Source organism: Centroberyx affinis, unplaced genomic scaffold (assembly GCF_046629955.1).
Source record: "Centroberyx affinis isolate AG114_WGS23_722 - 3 ecotype Tasmania unplaced genomic scaffold, CSIRO-AGI_Caff_v1 ptg000491l_1, whole genome shotgun sequence".
Lineage (NCBI taxonomy): Eukaryota > Metazoa > Chordata > Actinopteri > Beryciformes > Berycidae > Centroberyx > Centroberyx affinis.
This window is the reverse complement of record NW_027279145.1, coordinates 1-19,879: the sequence shown is the minus strand read 5'-3', so window position 1 is coordinate 19,879 and position 19,879 is coordinate 1. Positions and strand designations below refer to the sequence as shown.

At 43.9% G+C, this 19,879-nt stretch overlaps 2 protein-coding genes and 1 non-coding gene across 3 annotated transcripts; 1 reads left to right on the top strand and 2 right to left on the bottom strand.

Annotated features, from left to right (window-relative positions):
- Positions 1-371: 371 nt before the first annotated feature.
- Positions 372-2,701, top strand: cunh21orf58 (chromosome unknown C21orf58 homolog). Its single transcript, XM_071517425.1, has 7 exons — positions 372-428; positions 565-622; positions 913-986; positions 1,355-1,567; positions 1,993-2,107; positions 2,192-2,337; positions 2,468-2,701. The coding sequence occupies exons 1-7, from the start codon at positions 372-374 to the stop codon at positions 2,699-2,701; spliced, it is 897 nt and encodes a 298-aa protein (XP_071373526.1).
- A 1,239-nt stretch (positions 2,702-3,940) lies between these two features.
- Positions 3,941-4,013, bottom strand: trnak-uuu (transfer RNA lysine (anticodon UUU)). Its single transcript has one exon. It is a non-coding gene; the product is annotated as a tRNA-Lys (tRNA).
- Positions 4,014-4,493: 480 nt separating this feature from the next.
- On the bottom strand, positions 4,494-15,518 carry atg9a (ATG9 autophagy related 9 homolog A (S. cerevisiae)). Its single transcript, XM_071517418.1, has 20 exons — positions 15,389-15,518; positions 15,001-15,066; positions 13,684-13,835; positions 13,510-13,553; positions 13,284-13,348; positions 12,888-13,037; positions 11,965-12,106; positions 11,681-11,821; positions 11,441-11,561; positions 11,059-11,234; positions 10,671-10,793; positions 10,031-10,218; positions 9,646-9,799; positions 8,879-9,058; positions 8,358-8,573; positions 7,948-8,180; positions 7,496-7,613; positions 7,043-7,313; positions 6,383-6,528; positions 4,494-6,267 (listed from the first exon to the last, which is right to left on the bottom strand). Exons 3-20 carry the CDS (start codon positions 13,784-13,786, stop codon positions 6,259-6,261), a joined length of 2,580 nt encoding a protein of 859 aa, XP_071373519.1. The 5' UTR covers positions 13,787-13,835; positions 15,001-15,066; positions 15,389-15,518; the 3' UTR covers positions 4,494-6,258.
- Positions 15,519-19,879: the final 4,361 nt, after the last annotated feature.

Genomic DNA, 19,879 nt, shown 5'->3' with positions numbered 1-19,879 from the left:
AAGCAATGCTATTTCTGTTTATTTGCTGTTATACTGTATCTGCCCATTGAGGTGAGCTGCAGGCCAGTCTGTCAGGATGTTTCTCTCTCATTAAAGGGAGCAGCATAGAAACCAAGCAGGCAGGAAAGTCGTGGTTGAATGCCTGTGGTAAACAGCTGTGTCCCATGGCAACCGCTTTGTGGCTTTAGTTTGGCATGGACACACAAAGGTGGATGCCGAGTGTGTGTGACTCGAAATACCGTGAGTTGAGGTAAATTATATATTTAAAGACATAGGGTCTGTATGTTTGTGTCTGTGCACATTTCAACCTACTGTTATGTTCATTCCAGCACAGAGAATACCAACAGTCTTATTCCTTCTCATCTTTTAGCATGGCAGATCCTATGGTTGATCAGATGACTAGACTCAAACTGAAACTGCTGGAGAAGGTAGGTGAAAAGTTAGACTACGATAGATAGCTTTAGTTCAGAGGTGGAAAGGCATTTTAGAGCTTCTTTCACTTTAGTTATCGGATGAGAATGACACACCAAATCTTTAACGAATGCTGTATACTGACATTCATAGAGACTGGAAAACGAAAAGGACAATATGGACAACCGAGCAGAGTCTGCCCTGTCTGCAAGTAAGAGATTTATCATGGTGGCAACAGTAGAATAAGCTTCAATTCCTAGATCACCAACATTATTAATAATCAATGGTAATAATGAGAATTAGTCATAATTCCCTTCCTGTCACCGTCATGTAAATAAGAAGTGCTATAGGAAAAGAAACAGGAGAAGTACGAGCTAATGGAAGAGGTAAGGGGTTTTATTTACTTCAAAACATGACATTGGAGCAAGTAGAGGAGGAAAACATGGGTGAGGTTAAATGATTCAGGGGTTTGTTTCTGAAAACATGATTGTGTTTGCTCAGGGAGTTATGATGGACGGATGGATGCACTGCACTGTGCACTGAGGCGAAAAAGAGACCTTCTGCAAAGACTGAGGGTTAGTAAACATTGTTTTCTACAAAAACATGTTTGTTTCCGTCATATACCATTTGCTTTCATTAGGATTAGCACTTAGCAGTATTACAATGCTAATCATCTGATGATTGTTCATTGATTTAAAATGCTCTTGTTCAACTCATACTACTTGTAGAAAGCGATATCAGTCTTTTAGCAATATGTAGACTACAAAACCTGCCACAACATGTAAAACCTACAAAAACAAAAAAAGGAAGAGAGGTAGAGTAAATAGGAGTTAATAGGTTTTCACTAATGTCTTGAGCATTTACTCTTCCATCTGAGACTGTGAGAAGTGTATGATGTGTTTGTCTGTGTGTGTTGTCTGTGTCTGTGGTATCTCCTCTGCAGGAGCAGCACATGTTGGAGGACCTCACCAGACCTCAGACCTGGGGAGGCACATGTAGGCGATACCATCCAGATTTCCTCACCGCCCTGCAGCCACCTCAGCTACCTCAGCCACCCCCGGCCCCCATCCACATCCACCACCCGGCTCCGGCTCTGCCCGCCCTGCTCCCTCCACCACCCGCCCCGCCTCAGCCCCCTCGCATCATCCAACAGACTGTGAGACACTCAACGCTCAAATCTTATCCAGAGTGACTTACAATGAGGGCAACAGTAGAATAAGCTTCAATTCATTGATCACCAACAAAACAAGCGAGGGTTAGAGCCATAGTACCCTGGCAATAATCTTTTAACCTCAGAATGACAGTGTTATAGAAAAGTGTGAAAAAAAAGAGATAAGGAGAAAGGTTGAGGTGATTTTAGGCTACTTCAAAATAAGATCATATAGGAGCGAGTAGAGTAGAAACATATATTGTTATTGAATGGGGAGAGATGATGTGAGATACATTTCGGTTTCAACCTACAATGGACAATGTAGAGTGTCTCATCCTTACACAAATGAAATAAAGTAGTGATATTTCCCCCTTTCTCTCTCTCTCTCTCTCTATCTCTGTCTCTCTCTCTCTATCTATCTCTATCTGCAGATACCTCAGCAGCCTGCAACTATCATACAACAGTTGCCACAACAGCAGCCTCTGATCACCCAGATTCCCCCACCTCAGCCCTATCCTGCACCGCGCTCAGGCAGCATCAAAGAGGGTATCCTGCAGCAAAATATACAACCAAAATATCTTATTCAAGTGTCCCCTTATTTATACTTTTGTGTGTGTGTGTGTGTGTCAGACATGGTGGAATTGATGCTGATGCAAAATGCCCAGATGCACCAGATCATCATGCACAACATGATGCTGAAAGCTATTCCTCCTATGGCGCTATCGCCACCTGGAGGGCCCAGTCACTCTGCCACACACACTGCATATCTTGGCCAGGTCAGTATCTCACACACAGACACACACACACACACACACACACACACACAAAGCACAGTCGGGTCTCATCAAGTCTTCACTCTCTCTTCGCACATTGTCTCTCACCAAAATCTCACTCCTGTATTTCCAGGACGGTTACCAGGGAAACCCTATTGTTGTGAGGCCAGACGTCAAACCAAGAGGAAGTGCTGTCCATCATCATCATCACTATGGTCCCACTCCTGCTGCTCCACAGCTGCCTCCTATTGGCTATCCTCCATGGCTGCCAATGGTGTCATCTGTCCCCGCAGGACAAGCAGGGGGACACCTACCATCCATACACCATGTGACGGGACCTGTTACGCTCCCACCACTCAATGCGTAAGGCTCATGAGAGCGCTTACACACACATACCCACAGTATTATTTTGTGAATTTTAACAAATGTGTTTGTGTGTGTCTGTGTTTGTGTGTCCCATTTCTCTCTGACCACACCAGAGTCCCACTCAGTCTGTGACGTACAATGAATTGAAACTGCATGGAAAACACAGTGAGAAGTCCTAGCAACACCCACAACTAAGGAAAATTAAAAGGACCTAAAAAAAATGATGGAAATTGTGAGTTTGCTTATGAATGTGTGCTTCTTAGTCTTACAAGAGAGAGAGAGAGAGAGAGACGCAGAACTCACATTGCACATGCATCAGATTGAATTACACTGTAAGCGTGTTGTTGAATCTTTGGCTGCCAGTATGATTTTTACAGTATGTAATTTTTATTTTTGAAAAATTTGGTGTTTATGACCTTCAAAGCCAAGCAAGAGTCTATAGTTGTAGACTTTGGTTGTCATTTTATTGTCTCCAAAAATTTGCATGTAAAGGAGATAAAAAATAATAATAATGTAGATCCTTTGCCTACAGAATCATTAAAAGTTCTCAAACACCTACCTAAAAATTACATTTTTCAAAGAATACATGCTGTTTAATGTATAGCCTATACAATAACAAATTAACATCCCCTTTACATTGCTGGAAGAAAGGTGAATCAGCTCGCATACAGCCTCATCTCTGATTGGCTGAGACACGTTCGAAACCGTTGAAAAACACCTCGGACCGCATCACAGGTAAATGTTAATGCGCTGACCGAAAATCACCACTCTATTATATTACTACTATTAGGTGTCGTTTAGCACCCACTTTGAAGAAGAACGGATGTATGGATCATTTGCGTTGCCAATTTTTTTTAACATTACGCCTCATCGCCGCCGTTACCCAGTTGCAACGAGCCTTACCAAAGTGTACTACCGGTATTTCATTCCCAACTAGAAGGGCACTCGGAGAGCGCAGACCTCTGCCAAGGTTCGTGCTATTATTGCTTGTTCGTGTGTCGGATCCGGATCCGCTCCAAAATGTAATGGGTTCTTCCTTGGCCCATGCTACACCCTTCCTCGAAGTTTCATGAAAATCGGGCCAGTAGTTTTTCCATAATCCTGCTAACAAACAAACAAACGGCACCGACAACATAACCTCCTTGGCGGAGGTAACAAACTATTACGACGATGAGATGCTTATGAATGAATAGCGGCCTAATGTCACCTACAAAGTACAAATGCCCGACGAAAATATGTTCGCCCGAACAGGGACTTGAACCCTGGACCCTCAGATTAAAAGTCTGATGCTCTACCGACTGAGCTATCCGGGCTCTGCTATTCATGAAACGCTACTTTCCTTAAAAATTTCAAGACGTCATGAAGTGCGCAGTTTTTGTTTTCGTAATGCAGTGATGAGGACCGCCCTTTGACAAACGAAAGCGTAAAGAGCCGCAGCCGCAGTCTTCTTGATGTGTACATGTAGCCAGTTAACCACTGGGCACAACGATCCGTTATTCCTGAATTTAACTATTTCTTCAAAAGTTTCTGAAAGTGTGCCATACCTCGGTCACCTTTGCTGCAGCCATGGCCAACTCTCGTACGTTTTGCGACTAGTGCTTCTCAGTTAGCTAAGTTATAACACAACGAACTGCAGTCATTATTTTGGTGAAGACTACGCGCTATATGTACCCAAAGTAGTGATCTAGGCTAGTATGTAGTCTACCCTAAGTCCCATTGCTGCTGTCTGTGCTATCATTAATAAAAAATGTTGCAAATGTGATTGTTTTTCCAACAACACAAAATCATCGCCATGACTTAATTTTATTGATGAATTTACAACTGTACAAAATGGTAATTTACAGGATCTATAAAACATAAAAATAACAACAGGCATCCTTCTAGTTGAGCTACCTTTCCATGACCATGACATTATAGTCCAGCAGTGGGTCAATTCTGCTGATCCAAAAACACAACAGCAAATATGATCTTGATTCACAAGGTCACCTGTCAATCATCATGGCACATCCCTTTTGATAAATAAAAGAAAACACAAACATACAAAGAAACCAAGTTTAAGTGACACCCTCCACGTCAACAAATTATTAAAGTGCATACTTGTCTTTTAAAGAAGTTAGGATTCATGATTGTGGAACAGAAACAACATGCAAGCTGTGACTGGAAGCCATGACTGTGAGTATGATGTAGGAGGATGGTCGTGGTGCTGTAGGCTTGCTGTGGGATGATCCGGTTATAACTGTCTCGCTCTCTAAAAAGGAAGGGTGGATGGTCATGCACTTGTGCTTAAGGGCTTTATAGTATGGCACAGAGGTCAATGTTACATGTTTAAAACAGCCCTGTTTGCTTACTGAAGCCTTTAGCAAGTCTACTGAAGAACAATGAATGATAAACAAAAACTCTGAATGCGTCTGAAATTCGCTCGCATACAGCACATACGTCTCTGGTTGCATACACATGACAAAATGCTGGCCATGTTGTAAATTTGATAATCCAACATTCTGATTATGTTTTCTGTGAAATAACCTGATAGCATTTATTTACACAGTGCATGTGTGCGTGCAGTATACCTGGCTAATTTGTACAAGTATTAATTTTTTTCTGGAGTCTGGAGTTTTTTCAGGAGTCTACCAGTGCAAACACAGCCAGACTTTGGGAGGAGTTTCAGAACTTTTCAGAACATTCACTTAGAACTTGGAAGTGCAATAAATACAAGAAAGAATCAAAAAAATCCTGAAGGACTAAAATGATCTTATTAAAAAAATGTCAGATGCATTTTATACTATTTGAGGCCCACAAGATTCGCAAAGACGCAGACTGCAAGCCGAAAGAGACGGGGGGGGGAGAGTAAGATAAATCGTCTCTTTGCCACTGGTACAGGAACAGATACACCCAATGAAAGTCAGTTCGTCACAGGCATATTTCTAAACACTTTAGAGAACACTGTCATCACTGAAGACATTGTTTTAAACTAACAATCACATTTTTTAAATTTCTCTTACCACATTACCTGGTTTGTAAAAGGGAGAAACAACAGAGAATAATATAACTTCTGTTTTTGTGATCACATTTAGGGCAAACAGACAGTTTGCCCTAACAGTTATAAAGTTGCTAACAGAATGGTATGTCTCCAGCAGTGCTGAGTGTTTACATCTCAGTGACACATGCACTTTCATTGTGTAATCTTTCGACATAGTATAAAAGAGCGTAGTGTAATCTGATGGAATCGGTGGTTATTAGAAGAAACTTGATCCTGTAGGTCCTATTCTGATACATGGGTTTAGATTCACCCTGTCTGCCTGTTTAGGCATATACCAAGTCATATGGTAAGTTATGGATGTCATCAGCCCACTGTCTATTTGGCCGATGGTGGCATCCATCTATAGTTGTCAGGATGATTTCACCCGTTAAATATCATGGTATGCCATTCTCGCACGTGTCCATCTTCATCCGCGTCAGATCAGATGGTGAATCTTGGGTCAGAGTTCGGTCGAGTATGAGTGTGTGTGTTTGGGTGCCACCAGAGGGAAGGAGGTTGATGCTCACATTCTCATTGATTAGTTATGTCACCTAAAGCGAGAGAAAGAGAATTACAAGAATTATTTACTTGCAGTGCACACACACACAGGCACACTAACACCCCACCACGATCCACCCTCACACACACATTCACACTCACATTCACCTTGTGTATGTGAGGAGGCATCTCGTCCTCAGAGCTCTCCTCTGGCACCGGGTCATGGTGCCGCAGTCCTGCCTGACCCTCCTCTGCCCAGCCTCCCATGGGCACCCGTGCCGACCTCACCACCTTGCCCCCTGCACCTAAAGAGTCTGCGAGACAAAAAAGACATTACAAGGTGTCATTACAGTGTCATGGGACTGTACATTGTCCTCCATTGGTTCAACAAATTATGAAATACATTGGAAATCCTACTTCTCTTATAGCAGCCTCATATATAACAGTGTGAGATTAATTGAAGGAGTAGATGTAAATTAGTAGACGGGGGAAATAGACTTAACTACTCACTTTTATATCAGGATTAAGAACATTTTTCTGTTCTGCAGATATCTCATCAATATGTTTCCCATCCCATCCTGATCCCATGTCTCTTTCTAAATTTTATTCTTTTCCCAAATGTGTGCTCTTTCTATCAGCATGTTTTTACTGATTTGTATCAGTTGAATGTACAGGGATTGTAGCAACAATGTAATGATATAACAGAGGCAATTATCTTGACAAGGGTGATGATAACATCAAGTGGAATAGCAAGTGAAAATGATTCCTGTGCCATTCTGAGCCTGACTGGGATAAGAAAAACATTCCAATAACCACAATGATAGCTACCTGTGGTGGTTCCTCCATAGCGGCGCTGGCTGCTGCTCTGTAGTGGAGCCCCCTCCTGACCTGGGGTGGTAGTGCTGATGGCTGAGGCTGAGCTGGGAATGGCACTGGGACTGGCAACTAAGGTGGGGAAAGTGTGCGAGCGGGGGAGGGTTCTGTGGTGAGGGTTGGGGTCGCTCCTCACGTCGTCGGGGACGCTGTCGCTGCTGTCGTCGCTCTCCTGCCTGTGCCATGTGTGACGAGACAGCTCACCGCGAGACTGCTGCTTGTGGAGCTACAGGGACAAACAGATGAAAGGAGAAAGACGGAGGGAAGGGAGACAAGATGGAGAAGGAGATTTGCCAGATATTCAGAATCAGAGGATAGATGTGGGAACACTTTGTACTTCATTCACTTTGTGACTCAGGCAGCTTGCTCTCTCCTGTGTCTTCCTGTCACACACACACACACTCTTACCTCATGCATGTAAAGTGCATGGATGCTCATCTCAGTGGAGGCGTATTCTGACAGGACCAAGCTGGTCAGCTGACCCTCCCATGCACTGCTGCCTGAGCTGACAGTCCGGGCATCAGTCCTGGTGAAGGAATGGATGCAAGAATGAAGAGCAGAGTGGATGGGATGAGGAAGTGGAGAGGGGAGGGGAGGGAGCGGGAAGAGGTGAGAAGAGGACAACAGTAAAGGAGATTGGCAAAGGAAGAGAGGAGAAGAATGCAGAATAGATTGTCAGCAAGGTTAGCGAAGACAAAGCTCTTGCAAATTTAGTATGCTAGATTTGTACTTTGAAATGTGAGTTGAAATCTATTTTTAGCGTCCGTCCAGCAGTTCAGTCAGTATTTCTACTGTGAGTGAAAGATATAGTCTAAAAAGGAATTTAGTTGCAGCATGTTTCTGAAGGAGCATCATCCTACCCAGAGCCTGCCATCGGCCTGCTCATGGCTGAGGTGTGGCCAACAGCCCTATGAGCTGCACTCAGGCTGCCTCTCAGGTGAAGACTACTGCTGATTGGTGAAAGGGAGCGCAAGGCAGACGCCCCGTCGCTCATGCCGACCGCTGCGCGGTTGGTCAAAGAGCTGTCCCGGCCAAAATGAACGGAGGCCAGTGTAGACGGACCTGCCAAGAGGTTAGCAACGAGACTCCTCGGCTGAAAGACAAAGAGAGAGGGACACAGAAGGAGAGGGAGAGAGACAGGAGGGTAAATCCAAATTTTCCTCTAAGGATATTTAACTCATAATCGCCTATGTCATTCAGTTAAATAAACCACTGACTTATTCTTTCCACATATTGCGATACTCGTGTGAATGTCCGTTTATCTCCCTACCTCAGACTCTGACAATGAGTTGAGTGTGTGTGCGTCTGCAGGAGCCCCGGTGGCCTCTCTCTGTACCCTCTCTTTCAGCTGGCTGATGAAGTGTGTGGTCTCCTGGGGAGGCTGCCACTGGGGGTTGGTGATGGCAAAGTGCATCAGAGATAACTCCGTCTTCCCGTCCTCTGCCTGTTGGTAGATAGACGCCTCTGTCTTCCCCTCTGACATCCACTACAGAGGGAGGAGAGAGATTGTCACAACACATATACACAAAGCTCCCTCGTTCAGCTGTGTTGCTGTAACCCAAGTGTGAATGCGAGAGTGAAGAGTGAAATCTCTGACTTTCTGTGTTTTTATGCTCAGAAGTTACAAACTGTGATTCAACCTGGGCTTTTGTTCTTCCCTGCAATTGCATGTATTACTTGTTTTATTACTTGTTGTATTGCAACTTTTCAATTAATCTAATGCATGCCAATAGGTGAGTACTTCAAAATAGTGTCTTCATGCAAGTGTATGTGTCTGTGGGAGTTCCTCACCGCAGGGTGTCCATGTTGCCTGATGTCCATCTGGGCGAAGGAGCAGGTGTCTCCCACCCCAATCACCTCCACGGTGAAGTTCCTGAAGAAGTCAATGATCTCCAGAGACTTCCTCCTCAAACAGAAGATCAGGATGAACGGAGTCACCACTGGACTTATCAGCTCCTCCAGAATAAACACCTGAATGCAAACAGAGAAGGGAAGGGTTAACACCGTATGCTCACATAGCAAAGTAGGGATAAGTTCAGTTTCAGATGAAAAAAGTTTACTGAACCTCTGATTCAAAAGTTGAAATGATGTTATGTTAAATGACACATTCGTTTTGATTGAGTAGTAGGGGGTGGTAGTAGCATAGTGGTTAAAGAAAAAGACTCGTGATTGGGAGGTTGGCAGTTTGAATCCCAACCAGCTTGGAAATTCTGTGAGGGCAAAATGAATCCCTTCTTTTAACAAGTACCATGAAGGTGCCCTCGAGTATAGTGCTTAGCTCCCAACTGCTTCAGTGGAGCTGCTCAGTGGCTAATAGTTGAGGACTGTGGTAGTACTGGGCAGCTCCAAGGTGTGAATGTGAGTAACTGTCTGAGTGTTAAGCCGGCCATAGGCGAAAAAGAGCATGCATGCTCAGTTAATACTCCCTGGATAAATAATAGGTTAAAAATGTTTTGAAAGGATGTGATAAATGTCACCACCAAACACTGCTTTGAAAGGGAAATTTTCTACTCGTTTTGATTTGTTGTGTTTTTCTCCAATCCAACAGTGGTACTCACAGCCTTGTATTGGAAGAGCTGGGAGAACTGGTCACGGGTCTCATATCTATGCGCGTTGCCCTGCCAGTGGTCTGGCATGTAGTGGATATGAGCCAAGATCACCCGCAACAGCTGCTCAGGACAAAACACCATGTGCTTATCAGGAATAAATGACCTGAAGAGAGAGAGAGAGGGGGAGGAAAAGGGGAAGAGACAGGGGGAGCAACAGCGTTTCAGTTGAGACTTTGGAAGACAGAATGGATGGATTAGAAAGATTGATGGGATAGGCAGACAGACAGGTAGACAGATAGATAGATAGATATGTGTGTTTAGATGCCTGCATACGTGTGTGTATTCAGATAGACAAGACTGGCATACAGACAAACTGGGTGACACTAATCCCTACCTGCAGATTGTGATACACACTCCAAGCAGTGTGATGGATGAGAGGACATGTTCCACTGCTAGAACGTCCTCATCATAGATGGTCAGGGCGATGAGGACAGCCAGGAGAGAACCAGCAAAAAACGCCACGTTCTTAGCCACCACAGTCAGCAGGGGTGACAGGAAACAATTCATATACTTGGATGAAGCCTGAAGAAGAAAATATAAACAGGAACAAAAGAGGAGAAAGAGGAACAGAAAAAGGAGGAATTAGACATATTTTTTAAAATACAGTAGATACTGGAGGAGCAGTACTAATATGAGCATAATTGTAAGAGAATGGTATGAGCACAAGAGAATGTTATTACTGAATAAGACCCTCTGTCTATCAAGCACCTCTGTTATAGCTAGCAGACGCTTACGGAAAGGGCTGATCATAGCTACTGCTGTTGAAAACCCATTTGAAGCACAGCACTTGAAGCTGACATGTTTTTAACTTCTAGCGGCTGGCACTCTAGAGCACTAAAAACAAATTCTGCACAGCCAGGCACCATCATGTTCTTTCCATTTAAAATAAGAAAGAGAAGAAAGCAGTGAGGTTCCCTGGGGACAAGCAGCCTAAGACCTTCAATTGTTGGTAGAAAATATCCTGGTGTGCAGACCTTGTAGCCCTTGCTGAGTCGTGACATGAGCTCATGGTCCAACTCATTGAAGTGACGCAGGTAACATCGACCATAGAGTGACCAGCACCTCGCTCCCAGAGAACCAGGCTCCCGCTTAATCACCTATACACACACACACACACACACACACACACACACACACACACACACACACACACACACACACACACACACACACACACACACACACACACACACACACACACACACACACACACACACACACACACACACACACACACACACACACACACACACACACACACACACCATTATCTCTGTATCTCTCTATAAGAATAATGTCTCTGTGTAAATAGGAAATTGCATAGGGTTTGTATTTGTGTGTGAACAGGGGGAGCCCAATTACCTCAGTATAACTGAAAAAGGCATAGAGAATCTGCCACACCAGAATGACTGGACACAACAGCAGATTGGCAATGCCAATCCACAGGATGCGAGATGCTAGTTTGTCTGCCAGCTCAAGCCTGTTGCCTCCTCTCTTATACTCCGGCTTCAGGCTCCACTCATTCTCAAACAGAGAGCCTAGAAGGGGACCCGAGGAATAAACAAGGGAGGTTAAAAGAAGATATCTTTGCAATAATACATATTATATATATAGACCATGACATAAACATGCAAACATAGGCAAATATGTATGTGCACACGCAAACATACACACACCAGTTCACCTGAAGAAGACACCAAACAAATATAGGCACAGACATTAATCACAGAGAACACACACACACCTGGTCCCCAAAAGAAGATAAGCTCAAAGTTGTACTTGAGACCCCGGGTGTAGAACACACACTCCCCGAGAAAAGGAGGTCGAAATCGCACAGGAAGGAGAGACTTATTCACCATGGCAACCTGGAGAAGTACAGGAAGAGTGAGGTCACATTGTATCATATTTGCAGGTAGTTACGTCAGCGGTAAAGGATTACTTTGTCAGACAGTCTAAGTGACATTCAATCTCAAAATGCACACACCATGTAGTTTTTGAAGCGGAGGATGCGATGGTAAATGTCAAGCTCTGTCAGTTCTTTCTTATGGATGCAGATCTGGTGTTCCTTCTGGATCTCCACTATCCTAGCCTGAACCTCCTGCCACGTTACATAGGGTAGCTCTGACTGCAAAGAGAAAGCACAGTGAGGGTTAGGGAGTCAAATCCATAATGCATAGAATAAGTCTATGCATTATTAAAAGAAATCTTATTGGATGCATTTGATAAACCCTTAGTTATGCCACTAAGACATGATATTATCTGTCTCACCATGGTCATCTTGAGGGCATTAGTGTAGAAGGATCTGATCTCCCAGTAACAGCAGACATTGTAGAGGAATTTGACCAGGCGGTGTAGCCAAAACACTCCGGAGATCACCAGCACAAACATCACAAATGCATTGTCTCGGATCCTGGGGGAGAAATGCATTTACTTATTTAATTAATACAAAGATAAAAGTATTATACAGCACAATGACAGACTCAGACATGTACCATTGCTCTCACATCTCCAATATATCTTTAGAGCAACAGCAAACACTCTGGATCCAACATGGGTTACTTATCTAATTGCTGGAATATTTTCAACACATTTCTGCTTTATCAGATAGTACACAGTGGAAGCAGAAAAGGTGTGTGAGAGAAAGCAGGTGGGCTCTAACCCACACTATCATGAATGTGTGATATGTGCCCTAGCACTGTAAGCCACAAGGGCAACACAAATATTGAAATCATGTTATTACTAGGGAAGCAGGAGGATAGTGCATGCAATTTGAAAGGTGGGAGGAGTTTGGGGACACATTCTTATGCAGTGGCCTTTTTGTAAGCTAAATATTTCACACTTGTAAGCCAAATATCACTTCCAAGTTTTCTGTTGTCCCACAACAAGTATGATTGAGAGACTAGCAGGTAAGAAACGGATGGATGGAAACAGACGGATATCATCAATTATCAACTACCAATACACAAGATCTGACACAACTGTCCCATGTGATGATCTACATCAAGCACTTGCATAGAAATCCTGCTTTGATGATAAATGCATTTTGTATGGATATATCACTGGGATTCCTGCATCCCAGAACCATCCCCTCTTTAAACACACACTCAGCAATCATCAGACCTACTCTCAGCTACGCCACACTTACACTGCAATTACAGCTTCTTTACAAATCAAATGTCATTCATACTCACCGGGCACTGCAGACATCAACAGGGAGGAAGGCGTCAGGCAAGGTGACTTTAGACGAGTCAGTGTGGTTCACAAACTTGTTGGCAAAGAGGATGTCGTAGTCCACACAGTTAGCCAGGAACAACGTGAAGCCAACCACAAACAGCAGCTGACTGCAGGGAGAGAGAAAGGGAGGGAAGCCGGGTAGAAAGGGGAAGACAATGAGCGAGAGAGACAGAGAGAGAGAGACAGAGAGAGAGAGAGAAATTATATTCCTCCCTGACTTGAGACGTGCATGAAAATGTCACTGGAATAACTATCAAGGATATCAACAATACGTGTTTCTTCTATTTCACAGCATTTTCACTCCAACATATCCATGCCTCCTACTGTAGATTTATGATGAATATGATACATACACCAGCTCAAAGATCTCTCCCAACAGCATACAGGTGAATCCATTCTTCTGATGCAGGTTATAGATGTGAGGGAAGTTAAGGACTACTATAAGAGCACCTGAGGTGGCAGGTTTTATATAAGTTAATTTCACAATGCAAAATCAAGGCAGCCCAGTTCACTGAGCAGCTACAGTACATTCAGACACACAGCGCATTAGGAATGCATGCCAAAACATGTAAAGGATATTCTCTGGAAAAACAGGTCCAGGTTTTCTATGTGGTGCCATTGGGCTGAAAAAGACAAGATATTTTAGTAATGACGTGGTTGTAGGGCATCTCTATCAGGTAGTTAGAGGAGTATGGGAGCATTTCTGTATGTGAGAAGTGCATGATTTGTTTGTGATTTGTTTGCGTGTTTTACATTTGGCTCCTTCAGGCACGTGCATCAGCAGGTTCTCCTCTCCCGGGGGAGAGTCGCTGTAGGACGCCTCCAGACGCTGGTACTCTGTGTCAAAGTGAGCCATGGTAACGACAGCTTCAGTCTCGCCAAGTAACCAAGCCCACTGCTACAGACTGGACCACAGAGAGAGGGATGGAGAATGAGGGGATAGCAAGAGGGTTGAAGATATAGAGAAGAGTGGAAGAGATGACAGGAAACAGAAGGGAAAAGAGAGTGATATGATAAGAAAAGGGTTTGACACCATCACATTCTTAATGACAGAGGACTTGCAGCACAACCTATACCTAGGCCAAACCATTCATAGTAGCCTAGATCTTGGAAAATCACTAGACCACTGTAGAATAATAGTGATTATAAACATGTGGTATTCTATTGATCCCCATACAACAACACTTCAGCAAGGTGGATGCTTGCCGACACAGGGGGCGCCAACCCAGATCCTTCATTTGAACGGCAGTCTCCTATCGCACTATGCCACCCTGCATCTATTATCTTCAAACAGGACTACATTTGAAAGAAAACTAGACATAGAAAATGTGCCCAAGTGGCCAGGTAAACTTCTGTTTGTGACAGGTGGCCTGGAAATATTTCATGACAATGTTCACAGCTATTTGCCACATTTTCTGCCGTGCAAATGAAATGGGTATCTCTCAGTCACTGCTCTGAATATGGAAATAGTGGTGTGGCCCGCTTGTGTTACTTCCCCTGTCATGATTAGACTGATGTTGAAATTAAAACCTTACAAATGGGGATGCACGCAACACGAATGTAAGAAAAAATAAATAACTGCCACTGGCTATATGAGATCTTGTATGCATGCACAAACACACACACAAATACAAATGTTAACAGTAACAAACAAGGTATTACAATGCAATGTTAACTCAACAACAAAGGTTTCTGCCTCAAGTTTACCAACATTGTTACTGCTTTACTCTCAGTGTTCATGTACACTGCCTGCAGGCCTACATGTAGACACTCCTAAGTCCTCATACCCCCATTTGAGAAAGGTATTGTCCCAGAGACCCCCCTCTGAGATTTCTGCTGTACACAATACAGTTACAAACAATAATGCAGTTGTAAACACACTGCAGGTGGAGGGATAACGGAAACCTCTGATTCTAAGAAATGAAATAAAAGTGAAATTAAACTAATCCTAATTTTACTGGGAACACCCTAACACTCCTTAAGGACCCCTGATTTGGTAACCACTACTCTTACCCATCAACACACTGTCAAAGAGCAATGCTAAGATATAAGGGCTATATTTATGCTTACCTCCATTCCATTTTAGTAATGTTAGGTCCTTTCCCGCTCTGTCTGGTGTTTATCCAACATGCTAGGCTGCAAGCAAAAGAGAAGGAAAGGTTATCTTTACAGCTGTCTCCTTACCTGTAACAAACCAACAGACTGTAGAAGATTATGTTATGCCCATGTTTATTTTCCTAGGCAAACATACAGTACAGGGCCAAGCCTAAACATTGTCAGAAATAGTTAGCTACCTACTGATGACTCGCTGCTAAAGATGATATTAGCAGTGACACATCAACGAAGACAGCAGAAAGAAATTTATTGAGTGTTGTTGTTGTCGTGGTTTAACAGCTAGGCCCGCCTCTCTCACCAAAAATGATGTCCCCTCCCAAATCCCGTTGGGTAGGGCTCTTACCTTTGGCTCTCTTCTCTTCGCCGTCTGATTTAAAATAGCGGATTCACCGGGCTTTTATAAAATAAACGTCTTGTTTTCGTTTTCCTTTGCCCCCCTCTCGACGTCAGACATGAGCCAGTCAGTTTCATTTTCCAAACAGCTATCAGTGGTGTCTGTCACAGCGGATGGGCAAGAACGTTGTCCAATCAGAGGAAGAGAATTTTCATACGGGAAGGTGACAGCCAATCACGTTCATTCAGAGGCGGGCTCTAAGAGTGTGTTCTGTAGATTGGGGCAGAGCCGTTGATACGCCCTATTTGATCCTCCATGATGGGCTCCAAGCCAGTCGCCCTGGTTTGTATAATTCAATGGGTGTTTACTACCACCGCCTGGCCATTTGTAGTAGTACTACAATACTGCCAGAGGCCCTGCCATACTGCAGTTGTACTCTTGGTGATGCTGCTACATTTACTGTAGGGACAACACCAGGAAACAGATATCAGATGCACTTTTTACCGTGACAAAACTGGCATTAGAGACTTTTCTAGTGACCTCTTCATACCTGGAATCCAAAATGAAATCAAGTTAGCTTCATAAGCACTCATATTTTTGTGAATGTTTCACATCCTATTTGTTAAATTTCTATTTAAAAAATGTATATAGCCTACTACTTATACTGAGATATTACTTTCTTTTAATACTACTTTTACATTTTTTTATGACTAGGCCTACTTTTTTTTTTTTTTTTTTTAATAATTTTGCGTTTTTATGTTAAATGTGACCTACGGAAGCAAACCATCAAGTCAGATTCCTTGTTTGAGCACATTTCTTGGCCAATAAATCTGATTCTCATTCTGATTTAGAGATTAATGAGCAAAATTGATTGACACATGCACACGCACACACGCACACACACAAAATTGATAACCTTAAATCAATATTCAGCTCCTATTTTATAAAGCTCTTACTTGCCTGTGCGTGATATTTCAATCAGTGTAGATGAGTTGCAGGAGCTGACTCCACAGCATTGAGAAGATGCTTAGCTCACCTTCTGTCGCTCTCTGCTGTAATGAATATTCATATGTGATTGTAAGCCTCTGGAGTGACAGCTGGGCTTTTGTTCCCTGTGTCACTGCATTACTGATACTGTTAGCACCCATGGTCGTGTGTGTGTGTGTGTGTGTGTGTGTGTGTGTATGCACGTGTGTGTGTAACTCCTTGTATTGAATTGACTAATGATGATTTTACTAACCAGTCTCCCCAGGCAGAAGTGAATTAAGGGGTGAGTTGCTCTCTTCACACACGGACACCTGGACCACACAGAGACACCACACACACACACACACACACACACACACACACACACACACATACACACACTATCGTCACTGCTCACAATCCGACAGGTCTGCAGGTCTCTGTATCTCATGTGTTGGGCTTACTATTCAGCGGGTGAGTGTGTTTAATATAATGAAATTTGCCGACCATCTGCCCTTCAGTATTGCCTCAGTGTGTACTGTTTCATCCTCTCATCCCTCTTAGCTTGCACACCTCCACAATAAAGATCCTTCTCGCTTTCTCATCTTTTCCCTCAAATTCTCCTTTTTTTCCCCATTATGTAACCATTTCTGACTGTGTGCCTGCTTGTGCCTTGAGTGTGTGTGTGTTTGATAGAGGAAAAAAAGGTCGGGGGTGTCTTGAGTGGGGGGTCTGTGTAATCCAGTTATTATAGTGATCTGGGTAATTTAATCTGTTCTGATTAGGATTAGGGCTTCATTTGGTTTAATCCAATAGAAAAAGTCTGTCACAGTGAAGCTCACTAGCTGATAAACACCAAACAGCCGCTGAGATGTGGGAATAGTAACATAATTTAAAGTTACATAAATAACCCCATCTCTCTGAGAAGCTGTTGAGGCATCTGAGCCTGCAGCAGATCAATAGTTTGGTTTGGTGTCACATTATAGCAAAAATAATATCTATTCAGACCTGATGTGTCTACTGCTACAGAGCTCACCTCCTGTTTTAACTTCTCCTGCCATTAGATGATGGATGATTATTGAAAATCCGCGGCCACAGTCATATACATTATACGCTCTCTTTAGCCATGAGCAGCTTGTGATTTACTACTCACTGTGTTATGGTACGATATGATAATTAATAAGGTGCTTCCTTCATCTTGTCAGCCACATGTGAATAAACCGACAAAGCTTTACTTGACTGAAGTGTGTGTGTTTGTGCACGTGTGTGTGAGTGTGTTTGCTCCACTGCAGGCTATATGGCTGGCTGATTAAATTACCCCACTGTCTGTCGGGAATTAGGGGGTTGCAATGGCAGCTAATTTGGTCAGAAGACGTGCTGTCATGCTGCCCATGGGTGGTGCTGGGTAGGTAGGGGGTGGTGTGTGTGTTTGGGGTGGGGGTGGGTGGGTAGTTGGGAAAGGGGGTCCCGTGGGGGAGGGAAGAGGGACTCCAGGATGAAGTCATCTCTCTCGAGGAATTTAATTAGATCAAACCCCCTCCTGAACATGCGCTCATATAGACCCAGTGCAGCAGGCATGTAGTGCACACACACACACACACACACACACACACACACACACACACAAGGCAACTTCAGAAACATAGAGACTCCCTTTAAACTTTAATTCAGTGCTTTCCCAGCTCTTCCCTGGTTGGTGCCCCCTCAGTTTCCTCCCTCTCTCTCCATGCTGGTACCCCTGGGGCAGATTTACAACATCCGTAATTGCCCCCCTGCCCCTGTCCTCCCTCCCCTCCCCTGTCAGACACACACACACACACACACACACACATACACACACGCACACACACGCGCACACACACACACACACACACGCACACACGCGCACACACGCCACGATTCAAGTGGCTGATGTGTTCGGGAAGCAGACAAGCCTAGATTGTTTTTGTGTGTGTGTGTGTGTGTGTGTGTGTGTGTGTGTTGTGTGTGTGTGTGAAGGAGAGAGAAGGAAAGAGACAGAGAGAGAAACAGAGAGAGCCCTGAACAAAGAGATTACTGGTCTCAGTCTTCATTTTTCCATGTAGAGGCTGAGCAAGGATAAAGGTGTGTGAGTGTGTGTATGCATGAGTGTGTGCAGTATACTCTAAGTGTTTTGGTTATGAAATATAGGTAAAGTTAGCCACTCCTTAATGGGTTAAATCATTCTACGGCCCATCTATATATATATATATATATATATATATATATATATATATATGTATATATGTATTTGCAAAGTATCCTGTATGGTCTGCTTGTTTTGAATTCCCAGAATAGTGAATATCATCTGAGAGAAAGAGAAAATAATTGTAAAAAATATATCATATTAAAAAAATCTTTTTAACACATATGAATCAAAATTGTAAATTAAGTAATTTTGGCCTCTTAAGTCAGTGGACTAATATAAGAAGTACAACTTGTAATACCTTGAAACAGGTGAGGTGAGGAGAGGAGAGGAGAGGAGAGACAGAGAGATAAGAGGAGAGGAGAGGCAGAGGCAGAGACAGAGACAGAGGACAGAGACAAAGAGAGGAGAGGAGAGGAGAGGCAGAGAGAGACAGAGGACAGAGACAGAGGACAGAGACAGAGAGAGGAGAGGAGGGGAAAGGAGAGGAGAGGACAGGAGAGGAGAGGAGAGGAGAGGAGAGGAGAGGCAGAGACAGAGACAGAGACAGAGAGAGGAGAGGAGAGGAGAGAAGAGGAGAGGAGAGGAGAGGAGAGGAGAGGAGGAGAGGAGAGGAGAGGAGAGAGGAGAGGAGGGGAGGGGAGAGGAGAGGACAGAGACAGAGACAGAGAGAGGAGAGGAGAGGAGAGGAGAGGAGAGGAGAGGAGAGGAGAGGAGGGGAGAGGAGAGGAGGGGAGAGGAGAGGAGAGGAGAGGAGAGGAGAGGAGAGGAGAGGAGAGGAGAGGCAGAGACAGAGACAGAGACAGAGACAGAGACAGAGGACAGAGACAAAGAGAGGAAAGGAGAGGAGAGGAGAGGAGAGGAGAGGCAGAGACAGAGAGAGGAGAGGAGAGGAGAGGAGAGGAGGGAGAGGAGAGGAGAGGCAGAGGCAGAGGCAGAGGCAGAGGCAGAGGCAGAGGCAGAGGCAGAGGCAGAGGCAGAGGCAGAGGCAGAGACAGAGACAGAGGACAGAGATAGAGAGAGGAGAGGAGAGGAGAGGAGAGGAGGGGAGAGGAGGTTAAATTGCTACTCTAAGTCATGTTGGGCTGACAGAGCACTACTGAGCTAACAAGTTTGCTAAAATAGTCTACAGCTGTCTCTGGGTAGTAATAATACAACAGAGGGTCTACTGATAGTAATTATAACCTGAGCACCTCTATAAATTTCAACCCATTTGCAGAAGCCTGGTCAGTAATTTTTCTAAGCGACCACAATCTAAGTTCAAGCCAAATTGAAATGACCTCCTTTGTCCTCCTTTTTTCTCAGAAACATCTGAGAAATCCTGATCTGTGATTTAATTTTCAATCCAGAGTGGCTTCAACAGTAGTGTG

Bases quoted from the DNA above. Each gene is read 5' to 3' on its own strand.
- cunh21orf58 (XM_071517425.1), top strand. From the start codon at position 372: ATGGCAGATCCTATGGTTGATCAGATGACTAGACTCAAACTGAAACTG. The intron at 2,108-2,191 runs GTATCCTGCAGC...TGTGTGTGTCAG, and splicing joins CTCAGGCAGCATCAAAGAGG to ACATGGTGGAATTGATGCTG. The intron at 2,338-2,467 runs GTCAGTATCTCA...CTGTATTTCCAG, and splicing joins ACACTGCATATCTTGGCCAG to GACGGTTACCAGGGAAACCC.
- atg9a (XM_071517418.1), bottom strand. From the start codon at position 13,786: ATGGCTCACTTTGACACAGAGTACCAGCGTCTGGAGGCGTCCTACAGC. The intron at 13,038-13,283 runs GTATGTATCATA...CTCTCCCTGCAG, and splicing joins GGAGAGATCTTTGAGCTGGT to TCAGCTGCTGTTTGTGGTTG. The intron at 8,181-8,357 runs GTAGGGAGATAA...TTTGTCTTTCAG, and splicing joins ACTCATTGTCAGAGTCTGAG to CCGAGGAGTCTCGTTGCTAA.